The sequence below is a fragment of the Bombus bifarius genome, unplaced genomic scaffold (assembly GCF_011952205.1).
Source record: "Bombus bifarius isolate JDL3187 unplaced genomic scaffold, Bbif_JDL3187 scf7180000008546, whole genome shotgun sequence".
Taxonomy (NCBI): Eukaryota; Metazoa; Arthropoda; class Insecta; order Hymenoptera; family Apidae; genus Bombus; species Bombus bifarius.
Genome location: NW_022884719.1, coordinates 119,124 through 134,883, shown reverse-complemented (window position 1 = coordinate 134,883; position 15,760 = coordinate 119,124). Strand labels below are relative to the sequence as shown.

At 42.8% G+C, this 15,760-nt stretch overlaps 1 protein-coding gene across 2 annotated transcripts in view; it reads right to left on the bottom strand.

The window, feature by feature from the left end:
• Positions 1–363: 363 nt before the first annotated feature.
• The window catches only part of LOC117213237 (triokinase/FMN cyclase-like), an 82,709-nt gene continuing 67,312 nt past the window's right edge, over positions 364–15,760 (bottom strand). The window contains exons 10-12 of one of the 2 annotated variants that reach the window (XM_033458600.1): positions 8,534–8,661; positions 488–648; positions 364–455 (exon numbers count right to left, since the gene is read on the bottom strand). In XM_033458600.1, the coding sequence (XP_033314491.1) occupies positions 531–648; positions 8,534–8,661 (246 nt within the window). In that variant the 3' untranslated portion in view covers positions 364–455; positions 488–530. The remainder of the gene's footprint in view (positions 456–487; positions 649–8,533; positions 8,662–15,760) is intronic. The other variant, XR_004488612.1, reaches the window with a different exon arrangement.

Here is a 15,760-nt window from a genome sequence, read left to right as displayed (position 1 = left end):
GTGTGCAATTACTTATTCTGTATCTTCATTGTGTTCATGGAGTGTTGGAAAATTTCATCCTAATTACCAATTTTATGTTAGATGCTATGGTGTATCTGAAAGTTAGGTTTCACAGTTCGAAGACATTTATTTTTAAATACAAGCTGTAAAAGTGTACAGGTTGATATGATGTGGCACGCCATTCTTAGATTTAAAGGAAAAGAATACAATAATTATGCAAGATCAACAGATCAATGTATGATGATTGTAGAAACAACTATCATTAACCTTATATTTTATACTTTATTATATTTTTTAAATATTAGTTTTCTTTATAAATTGAAGCAAATAATACATTTATTTTTCATTGTGAAATTGTTGAAAGTTCTTGACATGTTTTTACCATTTACATAATTTTTAGTAACATGTCGTAATGCGTTAATGTATAATTATGTATTTAATAAAAATTATTATTACTGTTCATTACAGTACTGTAATTAATAATTACAGAAATTACAATAATATGTTTCTTAATGACTTAATAAGTAACATTAATTGAAATTTTTAAGCACATTTGTAATGGCTTCAACACAAGTCGCAACAGCATATGCACCAGCATCTACCTTCTGGAAATATTGTGTTTGTTTTACATAACTAGCTCGTCCTACCCTGTAACATAAGTTAAATAAACAAATCAATTGAATTCAATGCAAGTAAATAAAAGTCATGTGTTATATATGTCGGAGACGAAAGGACACCGGAACCTTCGGATAGCCCCGCAACATTGCAATCTAAAGTCTACTATAACTGTAACTAAACTATTGTAGTTATTCAATCCAATTGTAATTGTTCGAGATTAGTGACGGTGAGCTTTGGCTCGAGGCGACAGTCTGTCGCCCGACGTAGCCGCGGTCAAGGAATGAACGCCTTGTCTAACAAAGGCATGGAGTAATTCTATAGCTCTCCTTAAAAAGGAAATAGTTGTAACACTCGACAGTAAACATTCCATTCTGTCCCGTAGCTCGCCACACGCAGACTCTATTCTTCGAGTAAGATGGTTGCCAGATGTCGATGCGTCTCCGCAGTACACGTTCAGCTAGCCCGAGGGCCCGTTATAAATCTTAAGACTTAGCTAGCGAAAGTCCTTCAAATAGACAAACAGTCTTTGTCCCAACTACGGGAAAATAAGAGAGATCCATTTTCAACGAGCAGCGTCTCCCACTAGTAACTTTCCCTCGAGGGCGGCTAGCATCTTTTTCTAACCACCGATATGGAGATTGACCAATTAGCAGCAACGTCAATTTCCCTTACTTCCTAAACGAAGGCTTTTCTCGACGAATCCGATGATCTCGTGTCCTTAGACACACCCCATCACAGTCTTCCTCTGCAGCATCATCGCGACGGAAAGTCATTCTCTCGTGAGGTCGTATTAGCGAATTACTTAGCGTCTTTACGCTCGGTGGATATTCCACGTTTTAACAAAGAATCAGTTGAGTTATACTTCCACCGTAGCCAAGGAAGTAGAGTACGATTTGGCCTCTGGAAGAAAGAGCATCCTGTTATCCCATTGACCGCGGATTCGGTATTGAACCTAGGATCATTGTCATTAGCTTCTCTAGTATCTAATTACCACGGTTATATATATACATGTAATATATATGTCGGGTTTACATTAGAATTAGGGTTAGGGGCGTGAAACGAATCTTCATTTGGATTACACATTGTTATGCAATAGAGAAGACATTGCCTAGTGCAAATACGATTATTACAGAATTTGACAAGTAACCGTAGTAATTAGATACTCTTTCTTCCAAAGCCCAAATCGTACTCGACTTACTTGTCTACGATACAAGTATTACTAAACTAGATTTTTGTTAAAATGTAAGACATTCGCCGAGCGTAAAGACGCTGAGTAACTCAGTAATACAACCTCACGAGAGAATGACATTCCGTCGCGCTGATGCTGCGGAGGAAGACTATGATGGGGTGTGTCTAAGGACACGAGATCATCTGTTTCGTCGAGGAAAGCTTTCGTTCGGAATATGAGGGAACTGAACGTTCCTGTTAATTGGGCAATTTCTATGTTCAGTTCTGCCCGAGCAGTCGAGCTATGTGGACGTGTGAATCAGTGCCTCCGTGCGACAAATGGGGAAAACAAAGTGACTCAAGACAGAGCCAATCGCTCTGGAAATATGCAACTACATAACTATACTATAGGGGTACAACTACTCCCTATGGAAAGCCACAAAAGAATGAAGCAGACAATAAAACTGCAATCAGAAGAGCAGATAACGCATGGGCAAGGAGCACCGAAGAGCAAGCTGAAGAATTTTCCAACCATCTATGCAACACATTTACACCACATAATATCAACAAAAGCAACCTCAATAGTCATACCGACGAGGATGCGCTAACCACTAGTACATCAACTGACAAACACTACACCATACCCAACACAACAGCACAAAAAATTAGAAACATAATCGAGAAAACAAAAAATAATAAAGCACCAGGAATCGACCTAATCAATGGCAAAATCTTGAAAAGCCTTCCGCCAAAAGCGATAAGACAAATCACAATAATATTTAACGCAATACTAAGAATTCGATACATTCCTAAACTATGGAAACTGGCACAGATCATAATGTTACCTAAACCAAGCAAAGACCCACATCAAACTACATCATACAGACCAATATCATTACTTCTTGAGTTCTCTAAAATACTAGAGAAAATAATTTACGGCCGCATAAAACCAATAATAGAGAAGGAAAAATTAATACCGGATCACCAATTCGGATTTAGAAACAAACACTCCACTATAGAGCAAATACACAGGCTCATTAACGAAATAATACTAGCATTAGAAAACAAGCAATACTGTACAGCCCTCTTTATGGACATAGAGAAAGCATTTGACAAAATAAATCACGAAAGCCTACTACAAACGATCAGGAAACAATTCCCGGAGCAAATATACCAATTAATAAAATCTTACTTAAGCAGCAGAACCTTCGTAATAAAAATCAAGGACACATACTCCGAAGTCAAAGATATCAAGGCAGGGGTTCCGCAAGGAAGCGTCTTAGAACCAATACTATACACACTATACACGGCCAACATACCAACAACTACCAATAACAAAATACTGACATTCGCGCGCGACACAGCGGTACTAGTCAGCCACACTAACCCTGTAACAGCAGTCACATTACTACAAGAACATATCACAAAAATAGAAAAGTGGTTACAAGTTAAACAAATTAAAGCAAACCCCAATAAATGCAACCATATTACATTCACACTGCGAAATAGATAACACCAAACATCTTTCTGAACGGCACGCACATAATACAAACAAGGCAAGTCAGATACCTAGGATTCCACATAGATACTCAACTCACATGGAAACAGCATATCAAATCAATAAAAGACAAAATACAGACAGCAAGGAGACAAATGCACTGGCTAACAAGTCGAGAGTCCAAACTAAGTATAGAAAATAAATTAAAAATATACAAAACGATCATAAAATAGTAAACGCCCCATGGTACGTTAGAAACGAGGACATTCGGAAAGACTTTGGAATACCAGCGGTTAAGGAGGAGATTAGCAGATGTGCAAGAACAGAGAAAGAATTGCAACGCACTCGAACCGGCTGGTAGCGGAAACGATCAACACATCAAGCACAGAAAGAAGACTAAAAAGGAAACACCCAACAGATCTCATAAAAGATATAACCTAACAAACACGACCATGGTAGCCCGCTGGGGGTAGCCACCCACATGATAATCAAACAGGCAAAAAATTCTACCAAATGTCCAAATCGGACAAATTGTGAATGTAAACAACTAAATAAAAAAAAATTTCTATGTTGGTGGTTGAAGAAGGATGCTAACCGCCCTTGAGAGAAAATTGATAGCGGGAAGCATCGTTTGTGAGAAACGCAGATTTCCCGTATCTACCCGTAGTAGGTGACACATTTAGGGACTGTTAGGATAAGGACTATTTGTCCGTTTGAAGGATCTTAGTTAACAAAATCCTAAGATTTATAGCGGATCCCCAGGCTAGCTGAACATGTACTGTGGAGATGCGTCGACATGTGGTAATCATCTTACCCAAAGAATATGGTCTGCGTGTGGCGAGCCACGGCACAGGAGCCGTTGGAATGTTTACCGTCGCGCGCCGCTACAACTATTTCTTTTAAGGAGAGCTCTACAATTACTCTACACCTCTATTAGGAAACAACGTTCATCCCGCGACCACGGCTACGTTCAGCGACTAGTTATCACTTCGAGGCCAGCTCATTATCACAAATCTCGGACAATTATAATCAGGTTAAATCATAAAGCGCCGGTGTCCTTTCATCTCCGATATATATAATATGTAGCATATATAATATGAGTTGGAAGACAATTCAAATCATGTTGTTGTTTTGGCTTGGAGTATCAAGATCGTTAGGATACACGTAATGTAATAATAAATGTAGTATCGGGGAGAAGGGCCCAAGAAACGTCGAGCTAACTACAGACAATGTCGCGAGAGCCGAGGCGTTGTCGGCTCCATCAATGCATTACCGGGTCCTTCAGGTAAATAGCTTTGCCAAAAAGACCTACGTGACCCTGGCTACGAGCGTCTGTAGAACACGTGTGCGGTGGGCCCAGCAATAGAATAGAGTGCTACAACGGCCAGAGTGTGAGTCGAGAAGCAGAGTGCGAGTTGAGCGGACACGGAGTGTGAGTCGGCGTGCGAAGATATCGTAGTCTGTCCTTTTGTTATCGAATATCACTCATTAAAATACCTTAACCTTTAAACTCTACCATCATCACTTGTCCTTACTCTAAGAATCCACCAGTTACTACATAAATAAACTCCGGGCAAAACAATGTCGACGCTACGTGCAACCGTCGAACAAAGACGAATTTGAATTTTCCGATTGTCCTCCGATCAGTATAAATAAACAGACGCAACCGAATCAGCTCTGTTTTCTATCGAATATCCAACGAGTTATCGACGAGAATCTAACGAGCATTTATCGAGTATTTATCAGCGATCTTATTTTGCGACGTATACACTGTACGGGCGCCTCAACGACATTATTTATATTTACTTATTTATTTAATTTAAATATATTTGACGGGTTTCAACAGCAAGTTCTCGTTATTCTAATTACCAATCATCTACAAGTTCTCTACATTGGTGACCCCGACGTGGTAAGTGAATAAAGATGATGGCAAGTACTAACGAAGCTGCGGATAGCAAGTCCACAGCTAATATAACGATCGTATGCCTCCATTGCAACCCTCGAACATCACGGTGTGGTTCGCCTTATTGGAAACGCCGCTCGACGCGGCGGACATCACGACCGACAAGTTAAAATTCGCAACCGTCGCCAAATGTCTCGACGGTCAGCTACTACAACAAATTGAAGGCATATTGACGAATCCCCCAGCCCCAGAACGATATGCGAAGCTAAAAGGGGAACTCATTCACATACTAACCGATACAGACAGTGTTCGGATAAAGAACTTGGTGGAAAGCGAAGAGATGGGCGATAGGAAGCCATCTGAGTTTTATCAGCACCTTAAAAAACTTTCTAGCCCCTCTACACCTGATGATTTCATCCTCATGCTATGGAGGAATCAACTATCCGTCCGCATCAGACGTATCCTGACCGCGGTCGACGACACGAACCCAGAACAATTAATGCAGTCAGCGGAACCGATACCAGAGGAATTTGAAGAGGAGTGCCAGCGTACTGCCCGAATAACGACGGTAATTGATCCACCAGCTCAAAACGTTGGAAAAAACGAAACTTGTATCGCCCCCTTTAACGCGTTGAGTGACCAAATGAACCAACTGAGGGCCCCGGTGATTGGGCTGAGTTTCAATCATCGTCCTCGTCGGCGATCGAGATTGAGCAGTCGGAGTAGATCAAGGTCGCGAGAACGATCGTGTGACTCCGACCTATGTTACTATCATCGGACATTCCGGGACCGCGCACGAAAATGTTGGTCCCCTTGCAAATGGAAGCAGGGAAACGGGACCAGCCGTCCGTAAATACGGCATATGATGACGGCTTGGGAACCCGCCGCATCTTTGTCATGGACAAGAGGACGAAAATTTCATTCTTAGTGGATACCGGTATCAACACATGTGTGTATCCGCGCAACAGGATACGCGAACCCGCGAATAAAAGCGATTACGACTTGTTTGCGGCCAACGGAACGCGGATCGCGACTTGCGGCACCATCACAGTGTCCTTCAACCTATCGCTACATCGAATCTTCAGGTGGCGTTTTGTAATTGCCGATGTACAAATGCTCAAAGTTATTTTAAGGAAAGATTTCAGTTTCCTTTGTTTAATGTTTTATGTTACCTGTTTAAATGATTGAATGCTTACAGTTATTAATATGTGTCATGATACGTTCCACGTATTAGATATGTCGGGTTAACATTAGAATTTAAGACGCGTAACGATTCTTAGTTTGAATTAGCCATTGTTTTACGAAACAAAGATTATATTTACGCGAATATACAAGATTTTACAAAATATTATGAATAATGAGTTTAATGAATGATAAGATTAACAAACGATAAGTTTAACTAATGATTAGATTAAAGAATAATAAGTTTAACGAATAATAAGAGGAACGAATAATATGTCTTACGAATAATAAATTTAACGAATAATGAGATTAGCGATTAATAGGTTTTACGAATAATGAATTTAATTAACGCCATTAACAATGTTCCTGGGTTCAAACGAATCCACGGTCAACGGGATAACTCTTTACTATGCGTAGAATAATTTTAAACACAAAAAAATACGATTGCTGAGACACTCGGTAAATTGCTCGATGTATCACTTTCCAAGGCGATCACACGAATGAATCTCTGATGAAAATCTTTTTCGCTATACGACTGCATTTGTTTGTTATATGCTCGCTGGAGGCATCGAGAAGGTTCCAATCGTCGTTGCTAGGCAGTTTCTGTCAAAAGTTTGTTGTATACTCTTTGGAAGCATCGAGAAAGATCCAAACGCCGTTGCTAGGCGGTTTCTGTCTGGAGTTTGATTCCTAATACAACGTGTGTCCCATTATATCGACATCTCCAAAGTACAATTCTATGTGATTTCTAGGGAGAACAATACAACCGATCCACACCTTCGTCAGGCAAAACGTTTATCCCGTGACCGTGGCTACGTTCGGCGACCAGTTGCCACCTCGAACCCACTTTCGCTATCACAAATATCAAATAATTACAAATGACAATAGCTTAATTACAGCTATGATAAAATCTAGGCTAAAGCATTAGAAGACTTTTTCAAAATTGCAAAGGGAAGGCTCCGGTTTTCCTTTCATCTCCGACAGATACATGTGTGGCGGCACTCGACAGCACAAATGCCGCCACTCGACATAAACAACTAACGGATGACGGTAGCGCAGTGATTAGCGCATTAGGTTACGAACGTTCGGAACGCGGGATCGAATCCCAGCGACCGAAGTCCGATTTTTATTCCACGATTCTAAATAGAAAGAAAATATAGCAGTACCCCCAGCTGCGACATCTACAGCCACCAGCCACAATCATCACGGACACGACTTATACACCTCATATGTATTTACATATTTTTATATATGTATTACATAATTCTGATATTTATCAGAATTAGATATCGATAAAAACATACAACTCAAGAGATTATTTTCTGTATTATTTAGAATATTATATTTGTTTTCTCAAATCTATCAAACACGGAAAACAGAAAGCAGTGTTGTAGCCAGATACATATGCTTTGTTCTCTCAATTTTGTTATACAGGTACATGATTATATGAGATCGTGGTACAATTGGGTGGCGGGTACTACATGCAAAAATAAATCAGGAAAAAGGATAACATTTCCTCACTTTTGTTTCATAATATTTTCACTAACTTGGAGTTAATATATAGGTACTGGCAGATTTTTCAACTCATCTTTTTCGGGAATGCAGCCTTAAATTAAAAAATGTGATTCATTTTTCTAGATTGGGGTTAGGTTTCGCATATAGATCACCGTCCGACCGATTATACCACGATTTTAAGGACATCCTATATACAACTTCTGAGAAAACAATTGACTTACCTCTACAAATTTATTTATAACAAAGTAAACGATAGTATTAATAATTACAAATAATAATGTAAATTAAAAAATATATGAAAATTTAAAAAACACTCCAATTCTCATCATTTTTTTTCCACTTCTCAATTTATAGTGTTGATCATTATAACTTTTGAAGAAATAAGGTTTGTAAAATTAATTGTTATGAAATAAAATCTAGAACACATACGTTCAGTTTGAAGTAAACTTGTTTATAAGCAATTATAGTAATGCACATTTTCAAGAGTGTTCAGGCTTATAGCAACCCACGATCCAAACTTGTTATCAAAACCTTCCGACTCGACATAACACACAAAACAATCATCATTATGTAGAAATAATATAAAACAATTATCGCTGAAAAATTTTGAGGCTTTCTACAAAAAATATACAAAACTGTTCTGCACTTACTTAGCTTTCATATTCTTCGTGGATTCACATGCTTTCCAAGTTGCTATCTTTAATGCATCACAAATGTCTACTAATGGCTTGTGCAACAGGTTTTCAAAAGTATCACAAAATGCATTGAGAGCATCAACCTAATAAAACACAAAAAGTATTTAAATAGTATTATAGCAAATTGATATTAAAATGTATAAACGATCTTTTCACATATATACAACATTTTATTTTTCAACTTTAGACATATCTTAAGGAGATATCATTAGTTAGTCGCGACATTTAATTATTATAAAAGTATTCATACATCCTATAAAAAGGTTATTTTTATTAACATGTAAAGTAAATATACGTTAATTTACAGCACCATATGTTATGTAAATAAAATATCTCTTATATATGTACGAATGATTGAAAGTTTTGCTTGAAAGAAGTAAGCCAAGAAAATTTCAAATTAATATAATAATAAAAAAGAATATTTCAACATAAGGCTGTTCTTTTCACGCTGTAGTGGCACGTGAGAGTAAAAACAGTCTACGGAAAATTAGAATCTGGGAGAGACCCATATTATTGTGCCTTTGAATACTAACGATTGTTTTGGTTTACAAAGGGGCCCGGGAACCGGTGTGAGCGATACACCGCCCCCCCCCCTTGCGCGCCTAATACCAGCGCTTGATGAAGCGGTGTGTGGCCATTGTCACACCACGCCTCGTCGCCGGAGCCGCCATGCCAGGCAGCCCGGTTCCCCTACCGGACTGCTTTGCGGCCCCGGGGCGCTGAGCTATTGCCAGCGCCTAAGTTTGCACCCCACCGGGGGGCGCGGCGGACTTAGCGCGCCTCACTGAAGCGCGTCCATGGCCTCTGCCGTGCCCTCGCCGGTCAATCCTCTCAGGGTGAGAGTACCGCACCCTCACCCTCTCCGCGGCCTCTTTTCGAAGCATAACTTGCTCACAGAAGGAGGTCGCGGCCCTCCTCCTCCTCTCGCTTACCAACAATGCCTCGAGGATCGTTGGCGGCGAGAGGTCCCATCCGATTTCCGCGATGAGGTCGTGGCGCGGGCAGTATTCCAGTGTGTGCTGCGCCGAATCCACACTCGCATCGTAGTGATGGCAGCGCGCGGTCGCCTCTTTCCCGATTCGGTGCAGATATTCACTGAAGCAGCCGTGTCCGGTGAGCACTTGCGTCACCCTGTAGGTCAGAGGAGGTCCGCCGCCGTTCAACCAAACGTCCCAGTTTGGAAGGACGGCCCCGAGGTCCCTTATCCCCGGTGCACCCGCTCTAGTGTCGAGGCTGGCGCGCCATCTGTCGAGCAAAGCTCGCTGAGCTCGAACCGTGACGTCGGCGCCCGCCGGGCCCACCCCGCCCGACACACCCCGAATGTGGAGGTAAATCTCGCGACACCTCAGGGCCTGCAATTCGAACGGGGGAAACCCGGCGAGCACCGCCGCTGCCGCCGCCGAAATGGTGCTGAAGCCCCTCACTACCCTGATGGCCACCGTCCTATGCAGCCTCCTGATCGCTAGGAGCTTGCGACGGTTGGTCATCAGGTACTCTGCCCAGATCGGAGCTCCGTAGAGGAGCTTCGATCGCACCACGCCGACGTACAGCCGGCGCACTCCGACGTCGGGCCCGCCCAGCCGAGGCAGCAAACGTCCTAAGGCGTTCGCCGTCGCCTCAACAGACGGCGCCAGGCGCTCGAAGTGAGCGCTGAAGGTCCAGTGGCTGTCGAGGGTTAGGCCCAGATACTTCATGCTGGTTCCGACACCGATCTCAGCCCCCTCCAACCTCAGGCGATAACCCGCTGGAGGCGTCCCGTGATCGGCCTTGCAGCAAAACCACATTGCCTCAGACTTCTCTGGGGGCCACCCTCAGTCCCAATTCCTTGATCTCGGCGACCACGCAGGTCATCGCCAACTCCGCCAGGCGAACGGTTCTACCCCATGCCGTGCCCCAGACCAGCACCAACGTGTCGTCGTCAGTGTCGAGTTCGGAGGCATCGGTGTCCGAAGCACTGCGTCGTACGCGATGTTCCACAGCAACGGACCCAACACCGAACCTTGCGGGACCCCGCGGTGTACAGCCCTCCCGGTCACCCCTCCGCCCCGGACGGTATAGACGATACTCCGGTCCCGGAGGAACGCCCGGACCACACCCCGCAGGTACGCCCGGCATATCCTGTCCCAGGGGATGCTGTTAAAGGCGTTGACCACGTCCAGCGACACGGCCAGCGCCACGTAACCATGCCGCTCGGCCCCCTCGAAAAAGGAGCGGACGCGGGCGACAGCGTCGGTCGTAGACCGCCCTGTCCGAAAACCGAACAGGCCGTCGTGCAGTCCGGGCACACTCCGGGACAGATGCGACTCCAGGTGGGCAGCCGCCACTCTCTCCAGCAGCTTGCCCGCCTCGTCCAAAAGGCACACTGGCCGAAAGGCGGAAGGCGAGTCCGGGGAGCGCCCCGGCTTCGGCAGCAGGACCATCCGCCCCTCCTTCCACGACGTGAGGAATTCACCCCGAGACAGGCATCCGTCGAACAGACGCATAAGTCTCGGGGCCAAGACGCCGGCGACGTCCTCCCACAGGCGGGCCGGGACTCCATCGGGACCCGGTGCTTTCCGCGCTCCGATCCTCCCGACGGCCCCGGCCAGTTCTTCCTCGGTGATCCTCAATTCCGGGCTCCACCTTCCCGCGGAGACACGTGGTTCTACTTCTGGCGGTTGAGGCTCCTGCTCCTCCTCTTCGATAGGGCTGCCATCTCCCTCGTTCGCTGCTCCTGGGAACAAGGTGCCGACGACCTCGTCCAGGAATCGAGGGTCCATGCTCTCCGTTAAGGGAGGCGCCCATGGACGGAGTTCGTTCAATACGATTTTGTAAGGGCGCCCCCAGGGGTCAGAGTCGAGGCTGGCCAGAAGCTCGTCCCAGGCCCGCCTCTTCGCCTCCTTGATGACTCGTTGCAGGAGCCTTCGCGCTTCGCTGTAGGCCTCGTACAGACGAGCCACCGTGTCTTCGTCCACCCGCCGCCTACGGCGGGATCTGTTGTACCGGCGCCGGGCGCGGATGCATGTCTCATGGAGACGAGTTATCTCCTCGGACCACCAGTACACAGCGCCGGCGCGGTGCGGGGCTCCAGACCGCGGCATACACGAATCGCAGATCGCGTGCATGTCGCGCCTCAGCCGAGTCTCTCCCGCTTCCGCGTCCTCGTCGGTCCTGGATTCTTCTAACCAAGCAACGCCCACGGCAGGAATCTTCTTCTCCTTCCCGGTGGGCCCATGGGCCCGCGCGCACCCAACGAACGGTCACCCATCGCGCCGCCAACCGCCACCTCCATGAAGATGTAGAGGTGGTCCGAGAGTGTCTCCTCCGGGGAAACCTCCCAACCGGAAACACGGCGGGATGCGGCAGGGTTTGCCCATGTGAGGTCCACTATGGACTCTCCCCGCCACGCCACGCACGTACTGGACGACCCCCGGTTTGGTTTACAAGGTCTAGAGGCAAATGAACTCTGGACAGATTGTTATTGCCGTTCCTTGTAATCTTCAATCAGAGTTACATATGAAGGTTAACTTTTTGTGGTAACGTCCGTCGATATAAATGTATGAACGTGTTCCCTAGGACAGAGTATTGGTATCCTTTCTTCGATCGGCATAATTGCATTGAGCGAGCAACGATTACAACTGGCATACACTATCTCTGTATCTGTACTTGTATTTATACCGATTTTAATACAACTGACTATTACAAATTCATCCACTCGTTTCGGCATCAAACAAACTTACACGTTTAATCCACCTCAACGCGATACTCGAGGACTGTCTTTCATTTTTTCTTTGGTCACACTCGCATACACACAGTCGCCTTCTGTAATCAATTCAACTCAATCGTCGTATCGCGACATCGGCATCGGTACTTCCAACATGCTTTACACTTTCGCCGCGATTCTATTCAATTCCTACATATATTTATCAAAACTGTTGTGTGCAGCTGCGTATATTAGTTGCAAATTATGTAAAGATATGTATGTAACAGTTTCCTCCATACTTACTTAGTTAAGCGTTGCCTTTTATTACATTTCCTTAAAATATACTATGTTAAAAGATTACTTATGTTATAAACATTATGTAGCAGCAACACACCTTCATGCCGATATAATGGGTGATAGCCTGCCGTTATTTAGCCTTACAATAATTTATGACTGGGTCGAGTGCTCAGTAAGAACCTCTGCAGATTGCTTGAGCAAATGTTTAGAAATCCGATAGCTGGCGACTTGAAGTCACCAAACTATGAGGTGTCGATGCTATCTGAGGTGTCCACTGTTTAGAGAATGTGTGAAACAGTTTGACGAAGGATAAGTTGATACACAGATAGACTGATGGCAAGCGACCCGATGTTGCATTACCAAAGAATAAAGAAATAGATAATAGGAGACTTTGTTTAAAGGATCTGACCACGGAGTGGCAAAGGCAATGATGCTTTTTGGTAAGCGGACTGTGAGGGACCGCACGGCATTTACTCCAGAAGCTGAGAGGCACGAAGTATTCACAAAATTAATTTCTAACATGTATGTCTTATATGAAAGAAATATAAAGAAAGAATAATAAATGGAAACAATCAAGGAAATTAAATTTCTTTAAAAGTGCACCTTTAATAATATAATTTAGACAGATGAATAATAGAAATACATTCAGTCAATCTTATAGTGTACACATTGTTCGAGATAGGCATGCGCGGATTATAAAATTTTGTAAAAACTCCGATAGCTGCACTATTCTACATTGTAATACAAAAACGAAAAGCCGCTGCGATGATCATTTATTACAATGTGAGATCACTGTATGTTGGATCGGGACTTGGCAGAAGAATGACTGATCGCTCATACATTCAGCCATACATTCAATTCGCTCCAGGATTACCAGACGATTCCCTTAATCCTACCCCCGCTGCCACTGACATTATCTATAGCAATACGATCTCATTTGTATATGTCATTTTTCGGCAATGTGTGAGCTTATCCTTATCATTGTATCAAGAGTGACGAGTAGTGATATGAGTAACATGTACTAAGAGTAATATGTCCTGACTTAAGGAACTCTTTTACAGCAATTCTGCTTTGTCTGAGTATTCGAAAGCGGCCCGTATCCTCACTGTAGTATACGATGTAGTTTATTACTTTGTATTATTTTATTCAGTTTTTTTCAGTTATTTTAATTTATTTTTCATCTAGAAGTGTTTTAAACTAGTTCATTTATCAATTATTAACATTAATTTCAACACTTTTATAGGGATTTCTCCCCTCTTAATGCAACTCCGGATGTTGTTCCCCAATCTAACTCTTTACGGACGGGGCCGCTCGACGAGCGAACGTCGCTGTGGACGAGAGGTATTGGCGCGCATGGTTGAGAAAATATACACGTTGAATGTTTGCGTTATTTTGTTGGCGCTTGTATTATTTTCTTCAATATTTAGTTCATCATCACTGTTACTATCACTAGAAATATTGAAACATCTGAGCCGATTCCTTGTTGAACGGAGTTTGTTTCCACTGTCTGAAGCACTGGCGTTGTCTTCTATCTTGTCAGGTTCAAAATAATATTCGTCATCACTACTATCACTATCGAACATGTCCTTTCTGAATCTTGTAGGCATCGTGTATAAGGTATTGTGGCGGATCGGTGCCAACAGAACGTCGACAAGTCGAGGCATCAACGCAGTCGTAACACCTCCCGGACGATCCGCGGGTATCAACCGCCAACACCAGAGGACTACTACGACGACAACGAGTCTGTCTGTCTCGCTAGCGGTCGAATATACAGTGTCACGATACAAATACCGCACCTAGCAAGACTCCCTCTATGTCTAAGACAGGGACCACCGGGTATAGCCTTATTGACGAGTCCACCGGTAGTCCCGGGACGAAACGAGAATTCTCTTTTTATCTGGCAGCAACTACTCCACCTACACCCCAAAGTATGTTAAGAAATGTTAGGTTGGTATGATCGCTAGTTACTACAAGCTAAGTTGGTACGACTTCTAACGACGCTCTTTTGTCTTAGAAGTCGACCACGTGTTAATTGGCCAAGTGTATTCTGTGTGTTAAGACGTGTTGTACGAGGCGGAGAAATATATGGAGAAAATCGAATCTGTGTGCATCGATTAATTATCAACCCCAAATCCACATCAATTAATAAAGTATTATAAAAAAATATGTAAAATATATAAAAAGCTTCGGTTTTCCGTCCTGTCCGTAACAAAGTCAATGCCAAAACATAAACTAAAATGAAATTAAAAGCTTTTTCCAAAATGATATAACCGACTTACAAATGCGCTGAAAAGTAAAAAATGGCTTTCATTGTATTTGTGCAAATTTGGTGCTAAGAAATATGAGATAATTTCTATTTTATGTACACACATACATATCCAAAGACGGTAAAGATTATTACTCATTTATCTACTAAACAGCACATTAAAATATTGCAACCTTTTGAAAGACGGAGCAAAATACCGTAAAATGCTACTAGTCTGGCAATGCTTGGACGCCATACTACAAAATTTCAATTCATTTATATTTATCTTATTCAAATTTCAAAAAATTTATATGTGATTGCATTACATCGCAATGCATTATATCACAAAGTTACCAGGAATATGTTTTAATAGTGACTAAATTGAAAAATGCCGCTTGTATCCGTACTGATACAAATTACGCTCAATGTATTGATAGTGTACAAAAAATGACGATTATGTAGAAAGAAACTTCTCTTCGAAACTGAGATCTATCATTAGTTTGTGCTGATTATCGATATATACCATGGAGCATAGAATAATTCCCATTGGCTTCATCAATAACACGCTTCCAAAATTTTAATACTTAGTATTACATTCATTGTTATTATTATATCATATTATTATTTTTCTTGCTTAGTTTAATGTTATTTTAGTTTTAGTTTCTTTATTTTGGTGATTATATTGTCATTTACTTGTAATATGTTATCGTAATATAATAAATGAAATTAGTATCAACCAGTATAATAATTGAAATCAATCAATAAGAACTAATGAAACTTTAAACATTTTTTTCCAAGAGAATAGGTCATTTGCGAACCATAGTGTTGCGTATTATCGACTAAAGAGCAACCGGTCAGGTCAAACCGATCGGTCGATATCGCGTACCTCGAATGACTTAACGTTCAAGGTGGAAGAGATGAAATAACTCGAGTGTTAGATTTAGACGGCACTTTATTT